The sequence below is a fragment of the Opisthorchis viverrini genome (genome assembly GCF_000715545.1).
Source record: "Opisthorchis viverrini unplaced genomic scaffold opera_v5_55, whole genome shotgun sequence".
In the NCBI taxonomy this organism is placed as follows: Eukaryota; Metazoa; Platyhelminthes; class Trematoda; order Opisthorchiida; family Opisthorchiidae; genus Opisthorchis; species Opisthorchis viverrini.
The window spans coordinates 2,074,474-2,094,584 of NW_008751709.1; the positions used below are offsets into that span (position 1 = coordinate 2,074,474).

General features: G+C 45.1%; 1 protein-coding gene across 1 annotated transcript in view; it reads right to left on the reverse strand.

The window, feature by feature from the left end:
• Nucleotides 1-2,108: 2,108 nt before the first annotated feature.
• The window catches only part of T265_03646 (hypothetical protein), a gene marked incomplete at both ends in the record, with an annotated part of 19,205 nt that continues 1,202 nt past the window's right edge, over nt 2,109-20,111 (reverse strand). The window contains 7 exons of the mRNA XM_009168181.1: nt 2,109-2,502; nt 7,153-7,233; nt 11,441-11,644; nt 12,761-12,982; nt 15,681-15,826; nt 15,866-16,052; nt 16,088-16,281. Coding sequence (XP_009166445.1) covers nt 2,362-2,502; nt 7,153-7,233; nt 11,441-11,644; nt 12,761-12,982; nt 15,681-15,826; nt 15,866-16,052; nt 16,088-16,281 — 1,175 coding nt within the window. The remainder of the gene's footprint in view (nt 2,503-7,152; nt 7,234-11,440; nt 11,645-12,760; nt 12,983-15,680; nt 15,827-15,865; nt 16,053-16,087; nt 16,282-20,111) is intronic.

Consider the following 20,111-nt stretch of genomic DNA (forward strand, 5'->3'; position numbering starts at 1 on the left):
AAATACATTGTGCGTCTAGCCGCCGGCAGAAAATTGAAGGCACCGTTAATAAATTATACATTCCGCGTCCGGTGACCTTGGAAATTAGTCCGATTCAACAGCCTGTTGTTAGCTCAATGCCGGTTGAAAGCATCGTGAATAAAGGCGACATTCATATGAGTATACGGAACAGAGAATTCAATTTCTGGCTCGTCATGCAGATAAGGTGGTTTTTGGGTTCACAAAACCAGATTGAACGGAACGCACCGAGTGAACAGAAAACGAATGTTCCCCGGTTTAAACAAATCATGTGGACATAGGAAAGTGGGATGTTTCGGTGACTGTTAACCTAGAAAACGTGATTTCTTAACAGTAGCAATGAATTAGATGAATGAAGTAGATTTGTGAAACTGTGAAAACGAACAGAACATGATTTGAGCAATACGAACCCAAAAGGAGATTGCCAGTAGGTGCATCAAAATCAGAGCCGATAATAAATGGTATGCCACAAGATACTGCTTAAAACATCAATGTGCCTTCATGCTGGCCGCAGTCAGAGGGCAAACAATCTGTTGTTGGACTTTTCTCAAGTGGGTGGACCTGGTGGGTATCTACGTCAGCGATGAGAGCGGCCACCACAACGAGCTCTGGACCTAGCCGTCTGATGTCACCCTATTGCAACATGATTCTGATCAAGAAAGGGGATTTAAAACCGGAGTGCGTGAATTGTTATAATGTGCAAGGCATGGGAGTCTCATGACAATTATGTAGGTGGGAGATTCGCATAGACGGCTAAAACCTAAAAGGCTTATTGAGGGCAGCGTGAAAGTTTAAAATTGAGAAAGAGCGCTGAAAAAGTTATACCGACATTGGCGTGCACACTATGAAGCTCAAAAAGACGGAACACATATGTCACCATGGGAGTGTGCGAAACGCAACCGCGCTTTTATGGGCTATATATGTCAAACGGATCACTGGCAACAGCCTCGGGGTTGTGTTGTGTATCCAAAAATACGTCCATGATGCGCCAGCGACTCGAAAAAATCCACACAGATACAGCCAGAGGATGGACGCATTCTATTAAATTTCGTAACCGGGACAGCGAAATTTTCCGCATTGAATGACTAGAAGCATAGTTTCTCGAAAGTTGCTTTTGCCCATTTTCCATATCTTAGGTTCTATGCGAGTTAAAAGTCGTTGGAACAGACTGCAGTAATATCAAAACGGGACACTAAACTTGACCTAGTAGGACCATATACCTAACTTCTCGCCCTTAATGTCCCCGTACAGCAATGGAACGCGCATGCTTGCCTTATCAGCTTTTGGATACACTGAAAACCCAGAAAGCCAGAAAAATTGGATGTCTGCTGTCTTGCCACGCAAATGGCTGCACGGGGGAGTGTTTGCTACGTACGGCTACTCCGTAAAACTATGTGGTTGCTTGAAGTTTACAATGCTTATGAAGTGGATGTCTAGGCCCGCAGATGCATCAGAAGTTTTGGAAATAAACTGAACCAAACATGTGGAAGTCCGGCAGCCGTCTCCAGTGAAACATAGCGGCACCGGTGTATTAGTTTGAGTAAGCGATTTCTGGAATCCAGCTGTGCTATTCACAGACAGCATTAGGACCACATCAGGGAACATACAAAGGGAACAGGTGGGTTACGGTCACTGGTGACGCATACTGACGCAATAGGCAGACGTGCTTATCCGGTGTAATTCCAGTAAACAAATCGCACATGGATATCGGCGAATTAATCCCACCACTCTCAAGATTGGTAACTTTCGGGCTAGCACTTCTCTTCACCAGAGACTGAACAACCAAGGAACAACGAGGTCCGACAATTCACTCTTCCCAATCCTTATTCATCTATCTACTAATAAGCTCTCATCCAGTACACAACAATTCCATCCAAAGGCAACCCAACGGCCTCCACAATTGACTGGAAGTCCTGAACCGATACGTTGTTATTAGATTTAGAAAAGAGGACCGAATTCCACACAGGTTGCCTATGCTTCCTTCGTTGAAAAAGACCAGTACTGGTAGCTTGATAAGCTCACCATGGGAAGAGTCTACTCTCACGGTTGATGAATGAGAAGATAGAAGTGAGAGAAGAGATAGAAGTGAGGGAACAGACTTTATTATCACTAGATTTGTGCTTGCTTTTTTGTCAGAGAATGGGATGGGCGATAAAGGAGGAGATTCATCTGTAAGGTCAGGGTGGTCAAGACGGGGCAGAAAAGAGAGGTGCTTATTGCCAATGTACTCTGCAGTACAAAAAAGGTCTACTAAGGGAATTGAGGCCATGCCGATCAGTCGAATACGCAAAATATGTCGAAAGATAGGAAAGACCAGTGTTGATTCTATCGCTGAGACTGGATCTAGTTGGTGCGTTGTAAACATTTGGCGGCTACATGCAACAAAGCCTTCCGCGAGGGGCTATCCCGGAAGCGTGTCAAACATCGTTGGGCAGCTTGAAAATGGAATTCGGCCAACATGCGTGTTTGTCCGATTCCATCCGACTGTGGAAAGAGAGCAAAAAGCAGGTATTATTAGTGAGATAAACTTGGGTGCTTCTGTGGTGAGCCGAAGAGACTCAACCAATATAAAAAATTGATGAGAGTTGACGTAAGATGAATGAAACACGTTTAGGACATATCCTTGCTTAATAGCTATAACATGAGATCAAGGAGAGTGATGATTACACAAGACAGGACAGATCGGAAATAAAATCAGTATAACGTGTTTTAACTCGCATATCCCCAGTAATGTACTATTCATTCCAGATTACGTTCAACTCAGTTTCTTGAATACGAGGATTCAGTGTGCTGGGTTTTGGGAGCATGAGACTTAACATACAAACCGGACACCATTTTCCATCAACCGTATGAATATTTAACCTTGTCGCATACATCCAAAAGAAAAATCAATGGAACACACCGCTAAGCACATTTACGATTCGCACTGAAAACTGTGTCATCGACTCCGCACTCATTCAATGTGTCCAGCCGGCACTGCCTGTAGTGTTCTCATTAACAGACTGAACCGTAAAGTTGATTGTATAATCGCGGCACTTAGCAGGTTAGCCAAATCTGTGGTCGTTATACTTATAGTTAATTTTACTTGGTTCTAATACCGACTTGTAAACATTAGTGATATACCATCAGGCGCATGTACTGCATTGTCGAACTGACGTTTTCTTCAAATACTAGTGAACGTACCACTTCGCGACAGACAGATTTTCGACATAGAAACCCTCCAAATCCCCCCTACTGACAAATCACAATGGGTTTCGTAGCAGACTATTCTCTTTTCAACATTAGAGCCCGGATTATTGAATCCCAAGCGATTGCCACTGGGAATTGGGACTGCACCACTAGTAGTGTAGTTGGTCATTGTGATCTATTTTATAGCGTCAAAAAGGTATCTGCTTAAAGTTAAGCAAGATTCATGGGGAAAGAGATTTTATTACCAGCTCAACAACAAACGGAGGTATATCCCAGCCAAGCCGCAGAGAACTAACAAACACCCACACATGCTGGTTGCAACCGACCGCCAATAACACACCAATCGGAAGACGCGACAGCGGACCCAAATAACGCAGTCGCATTCAACTGACAGTAGAAATTCTTGAAAAGCATTGCCAAAGGCAGCTGAAAAGTCCGCAGACAACATCTTATTCCATACAGTGTGTTTTGCCTTCAAATTTTTCACACAAATAGGCAGTCATCCGATGAGGAACCGTACATTAATCCATGCACAACGATTCGAAAAACGGACCTAACCGAGGAGGCTAGTTTTGCACTGGTTGGTGGATAATACTCTGGTCAGTCTCATTTGGCATGAGAATTAACGAAAAATCTGACCAGTTCACATTGTTGAGGACTACACGCAACCGGATAATGAATACCTGAAATGTGGAAAAGTTCCCTAACTTGGATTTCAGTGTCAGGCATGCCAAAGAGGTGCTCCAAGGTCCTCTACGTTTGAAACTCGCCAAAAAGAGAAAGACTCTTTGGCTTAGACAGCAAAGAACAAGCCAAAACGCCGCATATAACAGAATCGATGGTGGAGGAAAGGAATGCTCAGAGGTAGAATCCGAACGGTTCAGATGGTTCGAACTGTCATTGAAATTCCTAGCAGCAAGTTGCAATGAATGGCTTCCCCATAGTCTTTATAATGTTGCTGTGGGAGACAAACAATTTTTGAATAAATGGGGTGGGAGAGTGCTGGCCGATTCCACACAAAGAGACCTAATAAGTTGTTAATGAATTGGTAGCATCCAACCCAATACCACCAACAAACTAGAATACAAGTCTAGGTGATTTGCGGCTACACACAAAATTACAATCACCCGTGTAAAAACCAACCATGGGGAAATCCAGAAATGATCCTCACAAAGGCAAATTTTCTCTTGGGAGCGGAATAGTTGTCATGCCCCATTCTGTGTGCCCATGTATCTCGGTTTGACCGAGTTATTCGTCTTTTTATGGATTAATAAACGATGTCATTCAGAATCAATTATTAAATGAATGTTTAGGCTCATTCATTGTAAACTGTTTGGGAAGATTACTTCGTTCCGGGTAGTAGTGTTCGATTCCTCTAGTATAGTATTTAGCGGCGATATTTTGGTCCAAAACCAAGATGGGGCAGCGGAATGTGCGTGCTCTTTTACGTCCCTCAATTCATGCTCCATTTTGGAAAAACTTTATTGCCAGGCCAAATTGGGGCGATACGAAAATGAACAACTACTGGTCTGATTTCGACAGGCAGCCAGCGTCCAGTATCCCAAAAAACCGTTCAGCCGCAACCATTTTTCAGTTCCTAGCTGCCATGCCACCCGAAGGAAGCACGAGGACTGTGATACTGCCAGGTTGCCCAAGCCTACATAGGAGAGGTCGAGATGCAGAGGCCACGTTCGAACCACGGACCTATCGGTCAGTAAATTAGCGCTCTAAACACTCAGCCATCTCGTCCCTCGAGTGTATCAAGAGGAAGCGAGAGCTGGTCGTTTTTTCTAGATTTACGCATCTATGACCAATCTCAAACGTATGAGACGTTCTTAGAAGCTGTACATTCGTAGACCCAGTACCCCTTGTCGTTCCATGATTTGTTGACGTATGACTTCGATGGTCAACTCAAACAGTTCTTCGCTGTGTGCACTTCATCACCAACTCAGTATTACCACCAACTGTCTCGCTAAAACAGATTTCAACAAAGCCGGGGCAGCTTGGCTGTGCAGTGCTGAAAAGCCGTATGACAGCGATGTCGTAGGCGTTTGAGAATGTGCATTTGCCAAGACCGGCTTCGGAGGCAGGCTGCCAAACGCTACGCGGGTCACCAGATGTTATCTCCAAACCATGACTCACAACAGAAATCATACAAGTGACGCGATGATACTCTACCTCATCCAAGAAAACCGGCATACAACTGACACAATGTGTGCGATTATTGTCTGTTCCTGGCCAGTACAAACATCCAGCACAAGCGTTCACATCGAGTTACCTGGAGGCCAACAACCGAAATACAGTCACGGACTCGAATGGACCGTGCGGCCATTTGGTACCGATGGAGAGCGTCAATTAAGGCAGCCGTTCCTCCTGACATTACGCGTACCAAAGCAGAGCAGCACCAACTTCGACAATTTCAGCAGCTGAAGAGCATCGAGTTGATCTGGCTAGAAAGCTAATGGAAACGCACAGTCATGCGGATGACAAAGATTGCCTGGTAGTTGAATGGAAGCTCGCAGCTTTCAGGATGTGTATACGAGCCATCTGACTCGATGGCCAGATATCGTCGAGATCAGATGCCGCTGCTGCCAGAAAGTCTATACCAGCAATTAGCGACTGTGATAGTACATACAGATCCCTCAAACACCGGATAACCAAGAGCTTGAAGAATGGCAGAAAAGGGTTCGAAGGCCCGCGAGATGGAGAAGGCTGTCGCTGCAGGTAACAGCCGCGCCCTGTTTCAACTGATTCGATCAACCGGTCAAAAAAGGTGGGTGTCAGCGAAATAATATGCGAAAAAGATGGGACGAAAATTCCACATCCCATCGACTTGGGCAATGGGTTGAGCACTTCAGAGAAGAGTTCAGCGGTCTCCTTTAATAAAACCGCTGGATGAACAACGCGGGTCCGAATGGAACATTGACACCAAACCATCATCAACGACCGAAATCCAGTGGGAGATATCAATCCTGAAGTGAGACAAGGCACCTAACGGGGTGGTCTGCAACCCGCGCTCTCCAAATAAGGTGATGAGGTCCTGGTGAACAGTCTCACGACCGCACTGTAGAAGATTTGGAATGAGAACAATACCAACCGAATGGAGCTCCACCGTCATCCCAGTTTTCAAAAAGAGTGCGAGAACCTCAGTTGAAAACCGTGGTATCAGCCCTATATCCGCCGCATCCAAGGTATTCTCTGGTATTAATTTGTGCAAGTTGATGGATCGGGAGAGATAGATTCGTCAAAACCTGTTGGTCAATTTTCTTGAGTTGAAAGCTGGTTTTGATTCTGGCAATCGTCAGAAACTTTAGCAGTGTCTGGTGATCAAAAGTGTTCCTTCCAAATTGATATCCCTTATGAGGGCACTGTATGCGAACCCTGTGGGTGCGTACGTGTATACGGGAAGCTTTCGCCTGAGTTCACCACGTCCGGGGTGTAAGACAAGACTGTCCTCTCACAACATTCTTCTTCATCGTCTTCACTGCGTAGCTACCCAGTTCCCGAACTAACCAGATGTGCCATCGCCTCCAAGGCTTGGCTGTTTGTTCCACACTCCCACTTTCCGGTGATCAAAACTGTAGCAGTGGGAGCCAATCTGCATATGGTACACCGTTCAGAGCTCATAAATTAAGTTGACTGACTGAGTGATTGATTGCGTCATGAAAATTCAAGCCTTTCTAAGTTAGCCGCGTTCTATTCTTTGATGCATTCATTTTTTTCTTGTGGGGATGGGGATGCGTGGATACGAAGATATATCCTAAAACTGGATGCTGGGATGGACAATTGAAGTGAAAAAAGTAATGCACATTATCCGTGAAGGACAGAAAGTCAAAAGAGCACAATGCTGAATTTGCCTGAACGACAGGAAGCCTGAATGCACGCTTTGGGAGGAAAAAGGTCCAAAAAGTAAAAACCGATTCATCTGGACAAGGCGATACTCACTTTTTCCACGAGTTCCAAGGCCCGTTCCTTGTCACCTTCCAGACCAAACTGACGCAACAAAATCTCATCTAATTCCGGGAACTTTGGTTCAGGAGCGTAAAAAAGCCGAAAAGAAACTTGTGTTAGAAAAAAGCATTCAAAAGGGGCATTTAAACACGTAAAAACTACGAACCCCAGCAAACTTTTCACTAACAACTAAAGTTATGGAAAAGCGGTCCAACTATCCAATGGGTTGCAAAGTATGTGGTATATTGAGGGAGCGCACTAAAAACATTCATAGTACGTCTTTTCAGATGAAAAAAAGATACAGAAACCATATTTGTAAACCACAGTAATAACCATTGTCAGTTTCAATAGATACCACTTATCGAACGCGACCTGCGAGTTTTTGCGGTTAACAACTCTTCTGAACAGATCGCAGAGATGGAACACCACACATAAGGTTACTGGAAAATCTTTGAAAGAATACCAAAAACGAGAAAAATATCGTTCGGCTGTAACACCGTTCCGGTACCTAGCTTTCATGGCACCGGAAGGAAGCGTGAGGGCTGGGATACTGTCAGTTTGTCCAAGACTCGACAGGGGACGTGGAGAGGCAGAGGTCGGTTTCGAATCACAGACCTTCCGGTTAGTAAAGCTGCGCTCTAACCACTGAAACATCTCACCCCAAGAAAGGAGAATCAGCCGGAATTCAGTTGAGTCGCCCATTAAAAACAAATCGACCTGCAAACAATTGCATTTCAAAGACTGCAGAAATATTCGAGAACTCGGGCATAAAATTCTAAGGAGTTGCCAGAGATGCTTTGACGGAAACGAAACAAAAAACATGGCCAATACTAGACAGCGACATAAGTGGTACAGCTGTATAGCTGTTATGTGGCTGTTCCTAAAACAGTTCTGACGAAGTTTTTTCCAGTGCACTCGTGTGTCCTTTTGTGCACATCCCGCTGCACAAAACTGACACTGTTGCCCCACCACCCACATGAATCAGCCAATCATTCATTTACCGGAATGGAGCCACTTGGTCATTCCCAACAGATAGTGTATGTCACGCAATCAAGGAAAGGCAGCGTACCCGATGTGGACTCTAGCTCCATTCTAAACCTAACGTGAGGGTCCAAAGTGTTGAGATGTTCAAAGAATTTGCTAACTTTATTCCGCTTTATCACAACGAATTTCATCTGCGTAATGCCATAAAACACTCGGCGGACACTCGAATCCAAAGCTTTCTGTTCAAAGTTTTTCATGTATATGTCGGCCAAAATCGGGGATATTGGAGATGATATCGATAGACCTTGTTCTTGAGAGTTGAAAGAAAAGAAAGCGTTCAGCTGTAGCAACCTTTCGGTGCATGGTTGTCATGCCACCCGAAGGAAGCACGAGGGTTCGGATACTGCCAGTTTACCCAAGCCTAGACAGGGGAAGTCGAGAGGCGGAGGTCGGATTCGAACTACGGACCTTCCGGTCAGTAGATTCGCGCTCTAACCACTTGGGCCATATCGCCCCTTAGTCAAAAACAAAGCGACTGAAACTTAAGCATAGTTTTATGCCTTTAACTATCCCGTCTAGAGAAAGTCGCGTTCATTCCTGCAGCATTCTGTTCGCCAATAACAACCAACGCAGAATTTCAAGTGACTTCGAGACAGCGGATACCCACTGGGTTTAATTAAGCGGCAACTAAGAAGGTTATCGGTCCCAATACGAGTGAAGGAAAGAAGGCATTCGCTGCGGAGTTACTTAAAATGCCAACTGACCGGTTACAGACAGGGATGCAAAACTCTCATTTGCATCTTATTTACAAAAACTGGACATCCATCTTCTCCTGAACGCGTCTCTTTGAACTGTCCTGGATATTCATTGACTCCAATCATTGCTCGCTCAAATCCAAGCAAATGTTGTAAGGCGACTCGAAAATTCCGTAACAGATCTCCCCTGTTCAAGAGACGCAAAGCGAAATGCCACGAAAAACACACTACTCGCGTGCCTCCCAATCAGTAGTACCACCGTTACACAAGGACCCGACAAGGACTGGGTCAAAACAGCAGTAATCTCACATAAAACAGGGGCATTCCAGAAGGGAGACTCTACGCTCAGTACTGGTTCAGTTGAAGGATCGCCTTCCGGTTAATAGGAATGGGGAGTGTGTATACAAAATGAAATGTGACGACTGCACGAAGGCTTATATAGGTCAAATAGCGAGGGGATTGCACGCCAGAGTCGGTTAGCGTGAGCGATACATAAACAGGCAACCCAGAAACGTATATGATTTTCAGACTCGGCAATGGCAGGGCACAAACTGGACACAGGAAAGATTTGGAGAGAAAAGGACAATGAGTCACACAATTGCAACTGGTGACCGAGGAGGTAGAAATCATCAAGCATCCCAGCGTGAATAGAATGGACGGTGTAGAAACGACAAGCGTATGGAGAGAGGTTTTAGGTCGGCCGAGATGACACGAGGTGGTATGCAATCACCAGTAAAATGGTCTGGGTCCAAAATTAGAAAAAAATCCAAGCAGAGTGAGATCCACTTATCCTCACCCCCCAGTCCAATGGTCCTGCCCTTCATTAGGATGTCCTAGACCGGAAAAGCTGGGCTGCAAAATCCTGATTCGATTGAATAGCGAACTCGCATAACCAACCTATCGTGGGTGATAATCATCCCCGCTAACCAACAAACAGGAAATTCGGACCGACACCCAGCAATGATCAAGTCGGCTAGGCATAAGAAATTTCACCGGTTGGTTCTCTGCCTAAATTAAAACCCAATTGAGCTGGCTAGTTATTTACATGGCTTGACGAAGCTTTTGTGCCAAAAGCGAAAGTTGCCAAACAATAAGTCCACCGATTGTTCACGAAACGATGACTACTCAATCGATCCCAAACATTTCCCACTTGAGTGATAAGGAGTGGGTCAATTCATTTGCGTGAGATATTCGTGAATGATGCCAGTCAATAGAAGTATATTTGACGAAAAATGAATAAAACAGGGCGGAAACACTACGCTGGGCGCCCGGACAGTTGAACGGTGGCAAAAAACAACGCAAACAGCGGTTGACAAGCGGTGAGTGTAGATAATCCATACGCTAAAACCTGACCACTGGATTTCTCGATAACTGAAATTCTTCAAGCAAGTGGTACACGTGATTTACATCTACACGCTGAATTTCAGCTCCTGCCAGTTTCTCCATGAGAGAGAACAGGGCGAAAAATGTATTGCTGCCCCGAATTTGAGCCTAGTTAGCTGCCGCTGGTGGTCCGAAACAACTATATTCTGATGTGGGTATCACGCATATTCAATAGGAAATCAAACAACACATCACCGGTAATTCATCATCAGCATTATCAGATATGAGAATCAATTAGTTGTCGTACAATGGTTATAGCTGCCAGTTTCGTTCACCGATGATTTGGGGAGGTGCCGCAGATAGCTGCGCATTGGAGGCGAGAACGGATAGAATTGAAACATGAATACAGAGTTATCAGTGGAATTTTAAGTGAGGAATTTAGGAAGGGAGCTATGCATTGAATACAATAGCTTGGATGAATGAGCACAATTGAGGGCACGACTGGGCCATATCTGACAATGTCTCCCGTCTCAGGGTCACCATCCAGGGATACAGTAATGACCAGCGCAGAAGAGTTTGCTGGTAATGGCTCTCAATTTTCTACCAACTCATTGTTTGACTTCTCCTGGTTCGTTTCTACCCTTGGTGTGGTTGTGCAAAAAGAACCCTCTGAGGAAGTCGGATATACCGGTGAAGCATGCAACCGTATGAAACAAAAAGAATGATACACGGTTGCTATGACTAAGATAGGCGGTAGTGTTCAGAGTGCTATCTGAAATCACCACAATTGAAAGGGTCACTGAATAAAGATGTAGTTTAGATGAGCTAGCATAAACTTCTGTTTTGCGTCTTCTGACGTATCCTAAGAATAACCAATTGCAAGGCTATGTGAACTTTGTGCAAACCAAAGAGAACATGATTCCCACTACCGGTCACCGAAGATGGCGTAGGCGATTCTGGCATGGATGCAAACAGTTTGCGGAGGTCCCGTGTATTGGTGACGAAAAGCTTGCAGCAAAGTTGTCAAGCTCAGAGACAAAAACCAGCAAGCACATAGCGGAGGTTCCATTCAGGTGTGGGAAGTGATTAAATTCGACAGGCAACCACTGGAAACAACTAGTAACGTGATTGGTCCAACATGACAAACAAAATATAGAACTTTTGAGAAAAAAGAACAGCCACGAGGATAAAGGATGTCGAATCCTTCCGGACACACTCACACTTTGGGCAGCAAACAGAACTGGACCCGTTGCGACACCGGTTTGGAGGTCCGCACCGCCACCGGGCTTGCCCAGATTCTTTTCGTCTGCTACAAAGTCCAAAACATCATCAATCAGTTGAAAAGCCATCCCGAAATGACGCCCAAATTCGTAGACGCAATCGACCAGCTCCGGTGATAGCTTCGGTCGAGTGAGCATAACAGCCTGAAACAAGGGAGCGTGGCGGAGAAATAACAAAATACCTGCACACACACTATGGGGTTCTGAAAATGTGCGTGAATGTTTACGATGTGCACCGTAACATGTAGCTTAGATTACAAGTTAACGAAGGCAACTCAGAGGTATCGTTTCTGAAGTCTTTGCTAGCTGGTGAAAGTTAAGCAAAGAACTCTTTAGCACTGTGATATTATACATAAGCGGAAGGTTGAGAAAGACGACCAACTGAGGGGTTGGGCCTCAAGACAATGTTAATCCAGGGGGGCTTGAAGCTGAAAAGATAGTGCACCCTACATGTCTTTTTGATCTCCAGTTGTGTCCACCATGTCAATTTTTACGCAGAATGCCTGTCCGAGTCTTGGAGGTGTAGGCTGGCCCAAGGCCCCCATCCTTATTCTATTTTATTCTTCTTTTCATCATTGAGTTCCATTAAAATCGTTGCACCACAGTGAAGCACTAGTGTTCATCAGTTTTGCTGTCACTGAAAAGCCGAAAATTGAATTCAGTACCATGAACAACATCAAAGTTTGGTCTAACGTTAGTTCCATCGTTCAGCTTTAACCACAAAAACTAACCTCTATGGTTCGAGATTTCAAAATAAATCGGTCCACGCACAGATCCAGTTCATAGCTTCATTTATGAGAAAATGCCAATTCCACATCGTTTGTCGTCTGTCTTTGCCAAATGCAACTCACTACCCATTCTTCCGTGTAATGCTACTCACAGTGTCTGCGTGAGTATGAGAGAGCATAAGAAGCACATCCATCCAAAGCCAATCAGGGGGATCAGCTAAGTAGACGACTAAAATGGTGTCTTCTGGAAAGGTGACAACAATAAGGCGGCGATAATACATTTAGGCTTACTCATTCTTGTATGCTTTCAAGACGAAATTAATTAAATTTATAAAAAAAAGTACGCTGTTCTGTAGGATTTGATGATTCAAATATGACCTAAATCCTTCAGGGTCGAAAAGTGATACGTACAATTCGTTCTCAGGGTAAGTTTACGGACAATGAACAAGGCTGACTTTATCCTGATACGAGACCATGGAAACAGGCTCAACGTCCTGGCTTCAAGCCCTTGAACAACAGGTCGGAAACTCACCGCTTTACAGCTATTGGCCATTAGGCTTGCCGTCTTCCTATAGGTTTTATCGAGATATGCCTGAAATCGTCGAGTATCATCTGCCTCGGTCGTCAGTTGGAGCAATTCTCCGTGGATAAGGTCAGCGATAACCTGAGACAAGACAACAATAATTTCTGTGTCGCCGATTTCCGCCAGCAAACGAGAAGAATGTGTCAGAACGAAGTCTCCGCCCAGGATAGCCTAGAAAGGACACCAAATCAAGGTAGCATTTAGCGCGGTTTGAACGATACCCAAAATGGCCATAGAACACTACTCACTACCTTCGGCATCAATATTGAAAAAATAGATACAAAACGAAAGATAGTGGGAGTACGAAAGTATCATGAAACATTGGTGGGACACCCAGCTGTCCACTACAGTGGAATAAGGAAACAGAACTGAAAATGATAAAATAATACGTTGTTTACATCTACGGGCCAGCAATCCAGGGTTATTGAGGCTATTGTAAATTTCTGATAGACCAACAACTGGGTGGCATAGTGAAGCAGGAGAACAAGTTCAGAAAAATCCAAAGTAATTAAAGTAAATTATCTGGGAACCTGTTCTGGTATCTGCGCTAAATTTTGGACAATCGAGCTGTTTGTGAAACACCGAAAAAAGGGATATTCACGGATTGCTGTACGACGAATCCAAAAACGTGAACAAAGAGTTAAGATTACATGCTCAAACGTGATTTCTCCTGACAATACTTCATTGAGTTTCCTGAAATCGTGTAGTGATGACTCAGGGACGAAAAAAATCACACAGGATACATCCGTCCTGAGATTACATTATTGATCACTTACTTTAGAGGACACTTGATACCTTTTGCATTTCGTGTTTTTCTCGTGAAAATACAGGTTTCATTGAGCGCAATCACAATCTTTCGTTTTTGTGAATTTATATCAAAGTTCAGTGAGCCAGCAGATGAGAGTCAATATGCCACTAGATGTCCTAGTTCGCCCAAGCACAGATGGTTGAAAACGGAGACTCTGAAGATCTACTGTACACAGCGCCCTTTCACCCATAAAGGGGCATCAGTCTACTGACCGTAGCGGTCGGAATTGCTTCTGATATTATCCTAAGGAGGTTGGTCCACCGTCGGGAAAGTCAGATTCTAGAGAACCAAGCTGGGTCGCGTCCTCGTCGGAGTTGCGTCACTTTGTGGCAGGTTCTGGAGCTCCTTCAGACGACTAACAATGGTTGCCATCCCGTAAGTGTAGCCAATAGGCGGAAGAGCTCATAAGCGACGTAACACTGTTTCATTCTTATTGGGAGTCAGGAGTGCACATCATACCAAACGCCAGAGAGTTTAGAACCAGCAACTTCCCGGCTAAGAGCTGAAAAACTGATCGTTCCGCTTATCAACAGTGTAATCAGCTCATACTTAAACAGGAACTAGCGCCGCTCATCCTTTAATCACGGAGTCTACATCACTTGATCACGTGTGGACTGAGTGAGGACTACTTAGAAAGAGGGTCCCCTCATCGAATGAGTTATTTTTCCCCTCTGAGGTGCCTAGAGCTTGGTGGTATTGTGAAGGGATTTGGTAGTTATTCTTGGTCTGAAATCTACCTTTGACTCTGCTGATCGCCAGGTAATGTCCGGCAGTAAACGGTGTCCATTTCGAATTCCCTCTATCGTAAAGATTCTGCATGCCTCCTCCGGTGGACTAATATGTATATGCGGCGAACTCTCTCCTGAGTTCGCCACATCTACTGTTATCAGGCAAGGGTTCCACCTCAACTTCGTGGTCAACGAGGTGGTTCAGCCTTCTTTGCCTTTCTCCGACACCTCCAGAATCGATCTCAACCCCACTCGGAGATACCCCGTCAAACACCGAAAGCCCCTGACGTCATCAACGCGCAGGGACTTCAGTGTACATAGGGATTTTGCAGAGGGCACCACTTTGTGTTTCTTGTAGTTTAGTGTTGATCCACCTTCCACATGGATTTCTCCAAATGAAAGGGTAACCATGATTTAATCAGAAGTGTGAGTGAACTTAGAGCGGAGTACTGCCCAGCTGATAACCATTGGAAAGCTTTCAATAATCTACGTCGCACGGCCGGAAAACCTTCAAACCGATATGTCCATGTCTTTGAGAAGGCGTTCATTCAGAAGCAAAATGCCTAATAAACCGGATAAGTATGGAAACTAATTCTGGGTGATGTTAATGACAGTATGCCTCGTCAGTAATGAGAGAATATTTTTGACCTTAAAGAAAATAAAGTCTGGATATGTTTCAGAGAAGTAAATGGAAATAAAATTAACGAAGAGGATTTTCGGTTCAGTCTGGTTGGTTGAATGTGCGACACACTCCAGGTATTGAATAGTATTTTGATGCACTCCTTTTCTCTGCCTCCTAACAGTAGGAAAAAATGTATCACAGAAGTCAGCGTGATTCGTTTTCGTTTCAATAAATACACGCGGAGAATGTGCTGCCCATTATCCACGGTAAAAGTCCACTTGAATATATGTTGTGCGCTGTAAACGTTGAACCTGTTGTAACGCTCACGTTCCACGAACCGCTGTTACCTACTATTTTGGAGCTCAGTGTGTTCTTTCTGTATTCGGATCTTATTGTTGGGTTCCAACTAGGGTGCGCTGACTATCTTGGATCATCTGGGGGACAGCAAGTGAGAGCTACTCAACACTACACAACCCCATATAAAGCGAAGATAGTGGACCCATGGACAAATAAGTAGAAAAATTCTAGTGCTTGTTTGTACAACTCTAACTATGTGAGGTCTTTCCTGAGTCAGCTGGTAAAAACAGCCAGATTACGCAGAGGCGGTTAAGTGCACCATAGGTCAGTTGGCGAACTAAAGACAGATAACTACAATGCGAGCTGTTGCAATGAACGACCAAGCAAACACGGGTACTTCAAACTAACACGAACCTCCTTGTGTCCGAATCTTTTGTAAACTGTCTTCTTACCACGACGAAGATTGGCAGAATCCAACAAGTCATCATGGATAAGGCTCGCAGTATGGATCATTTCAGTGATCATTGCGATTCGATGCTGGCTGGGAGAGACAGTGTGGCCTGCAACAGCTGCTCGGATAAGTGGTAAAGAATACTTACCCAGTTTGCGATTTCGATACAAACCAAAAAGGGGATCATCTTCAAAACTGATCTCCCCCGGTGAGTTTGCATGAATGTTGGCGCAAGCAGCCACCAATGTCACAAGCAACGGTCTGAGCAATTTCCCACCAGCATCAAACTGGTAACGGACTAAGTCGCAAAAGGACGCAGGGACAGGTACCAGAGCCTAGAGGTTAGTTGAAACTTCAGGCATTAACAAACTTGCTTGACATCAGAAACTAGTGTCTGAGTATCGATTAAGGCGTTGTTCAAAATAGGCGACGAATCTGTATCTGGCTGACGTGAGAGAAATACACTAGGATAAGAGTGGCGCTGTAAAGGAAGGTAAGACAAATATGCAACGTACCACGGGGGTATACGTTGAGAGTCGGCTCCAGCGGAACCAAACGGGGCGCCTAAAAGTCATTGTGAATTGGGATTTGCAGGCATTTCGGCAAACAGGCCTCGATCACCAAATCTAAAGAGTGGAAGTGAAAACACAAGATACGTAGCAACTGGTCACAGGTTAAATAAGATTATTTGTTGTCATTCTTCTCTACCAGATTCTACATAACTAATTGTGAGGGGTAATGGCTGTCTGGATCCGGAGCAACAGTACTGTGCTTCGGCATCTACGGAAGCCACCTAACATGGGCACGAAACTATCAAGCCATGCGACTGCTACTTTTTGTGAAATCCCAACGTTTTTAGTGAACAGTCCACGGGGACCTACCCACCAAGCGGTCATTGAGCACATACAGAATTTTGACATGAAACATTACTGCTAGAGGCGAACCAAATACGCTCTATATGTAACACTGCCTATGATCTATGGCTACTTGTCCGTCAGGCTTTGAAATAAAAAATACGATCGGGAGTCAACGCTCCAGCCAACCAACAAGGTGAGTGGTTCCTAAAACAAGTACGTGGTAAATGTTAAGCTAGTTACGCCCCAACAACGATTCACCGTGCACCTGAAGAAGTACACACAAGTGAGTGCGCACTTTCTCAAGATACTAACACCTCCGAGACAGGAACCTGAAAAACAGTTATGAATACCCAATGACCCAGTGGAAAAAACAGGTGGTAGGTTAGTGGAGCGATTACCCGGAATTTTCGTCCTGTAACTGAAGCCAATCTATGCTGAAAAGCCGAGAAGCACTGTACAGCTGTTTCATCCTTATTGGGAATCGTGAGCAGTGCGCATCTCACGAAACTCCGAAGAGTCTCGAATCCACGACCTCCCGGCTGGTAGTTTGAACAATTAACCGTTAGGCCACCAGTGGTCTTGAGAAAATGGCCCGCGAGCTGACTTCAGCCTCAGGACTGAAGGCGCTTCTTTCGGATTAGATTCTAATAATAGTCTGTGTGCTGTGTCTGTCTGATTCAACTGAGATCAACGCAAATCGACAAGGCACTGTGTCATGCTATTATGCATCCCGACAAAATGGAATTTTGAGGCTGGGTTGAAGGTGGGTTTTAACGAGAAATTAAAACCACCTGTGTAAGCAAGAAGGGCAGATAGTCCTTCTGGTGAATGATATAAACGCTCATGTCGGACGACTAAGGTCCGGATAAGCATAGTTTAGCGGTAGACTCAGAACTAACACACACTGTACTGATAATTTGGGGCGAATTCTTGAGTTAGGTGCTGGATATCATATTACAGCACTAGCGCTCACACCGATTTAACTGGAGGTCGAAGGCCGGTTATAGACTTAGTTAAATCATGTGGCTGTACGCTTCCGACAGAAGACTCCAATTAAACACTGCCATTTCCCCTAAGGTACGGAAATTGACTCCGGTCATGCTATCGTGTGGGCTCGTTTATCAGTTCGCCTATCCCCGGAGTTACGTAAGCCGAATAAGAGAGATTCTGTTCACCAGCTTCAGTCATTTTCAGCAGCTCAACAACATCGAGTTCATCGAGCTGAAAAGCCACTGGAGACTTGCAGCCACGTCGATGACTATGACTAGTTGAAAGATGAGTGGAAGAGTGGGAGTTATGCTCCCAGCCTCTTCAAGCGTGCCTACTCAATCAAACGAACAGTAGATATGGTCGAGATCGACAGACTATATGCTGTTAGGAATGCCATATAAGCGACTAGCGACAACGACAGCACACACGGATCATTCAGACCCAAAGTAATCAAGAGTTTGAACAACGACAGAGAACGCTCGTGGATTTCAAAGGTTTGAGAAAGGTGATGGCCTTCGTTGCAGTTAACACCCACGATCTATTTCACCTAGTTGAAGAATGATTAAGCTGACTCGACTAAATCGCAACCCTAGGAGAACCTAAGAAGCCCGAATGGAACGCGTTCGCCAAAAAAATCTGGCGCGAGGTGTTATTCTTCCGACGCTGCTAGGCATCTGGGGGTTATAGTCCGCATCTTGCACTGTCAAAAAAGATGATGAAGCCCTGGTGTTCACTCTGACGACTACCGCGGACGACTTTGGAACAGAAACAGGGTAATCGTGGAAGGGAGCGCCTAGACAATTAACCCAGCCTCCAAGAGATTCAAGAACGTTATCCGAAACCCACAGTGGCATCAGTTTGTTAGCTGTGGCATCCAAGGTGTTCTTTGACATTATTTTGTGTGATGGATTATCGGGACAGACAAAATCATGTCCGGCCCTGAGACAAGTTCGGGAAAAGCGCTACCATTTCAAACAACCCACATTATTCGCTTCTCTTGAACTGAAGGCTGTTTTCTACTCCACCGATCGTCAGAAACCTTGACGGCATTTCGCGATCAAAGGTGCCCTTTCCAAATTTTTATCTCTTAAGAGAGCACTGTACGCGAAATCTTGTAGAAGCGTACAAGTATACGGCAAGCTGTCGTCTGATTCATGTTCAGTGGTCGAAGACATGGTTCGGTCACGCAGTCAGCAGCGTTGTATCAAAGCTGTCGCCTTCGGGGAGTAACTGCCCGTTTTCCCGTTCCTTCAAATAACTAGACTGAATCAATGCCGACTAATTGGCTATGAGATCACCTTCAACACTTGACCGTGAGGTAACTAAGTGGCTAGAGCGAGGATTTACTGACCGGAAGGTCCGTGATTCCAAACCGACCTCTGCGCCTCGATTCCTCCTTCTAGGGTTGGGCAACCGGCAGTATCCCAGTTCTCGTGCTTCCTTCGGGCGGCATGGCAGCTAGGCACCGAAATGGTGTTTTAGCTGAACGATTCTTTGCATCTATCTCACTATCCCATTATCCGATGACCGAAACTGTAGCTTCTGGAACGTGCATTTAGCATACAGTCTATAGTCGATGAACTGAAGAGAAGTGGATTGTCCTCAGTTGACATGAAAGATCGGATGCTGACCTCGGCTGGTCAGCATCTTTTGAAAACTAGAGATCGAAAATGATGAGTGTGTGCAGACACCAGGCAGGTTTGACACTCTCTCTGGATGGTGTATTCTTCAGGTGCAAAGAAGCTATTTCCGCATTACCAATACAGAGATCAACTTCTGAAAAGACCTGGTCGTCAAGGATATTATTTTGTGGATAATGCCGTTATTCTTTACCCAGTGCCCACACCAGCCTAATAGTAAACTCGCAACCATTGCACTGGGTAACAATACTCCCAAGATCTAAGACTTCGGTCTGTAAAAAGTCGAAACATTTGACCGAATCCCCCATATGTCCCCCTCCTTTTATCATCCGACTGACGGTCTGTGCCCATGCGTGGCATCTACTTCGACTGGAGCTTAGTTTCCCAAGGTTCAATCATGCCAGAATCATCATCATCATCATTGTCAGCTGTAATAACCGCGTACTCGTCGTACAGTGGTTGTAGCTGCCACAGTTTCGTTCACCGATGTTTTTTTTGGGGGGAGGGATAGGTACAGTGGGCTGTCAAGTGGGGTGGGGTGGGGTGGAAAAGGAGCTATGCAGTGAAGGCAATAGCTTGGATGCACGAGCGCCATTGAAGACGCGACTGGGCCATATCTGACAATGTCTCTAGCCACTGGTTTGGCCCGTCCCGGGGTCCCCATCCAGGAAGACGACAGTGACCAGCGCAGCTGAGTTTGCTGGTAATGGCTTTCATACTTCGCTGCCAAGTCATTGTTTGACCGCCTCTGGCTCTCATCCACCCTTCACGTGGTTGTGTGAAAAAAGCCCTTCGAGGAAGTCGGTCGACTGGCATACGTAACACGTGGCCAAGCCAGCGCAAACTATGCAGTGTGATCAGTTCATCTATCGAGGGTGAGTTATTTCTCCCGAATACCATTCGACGT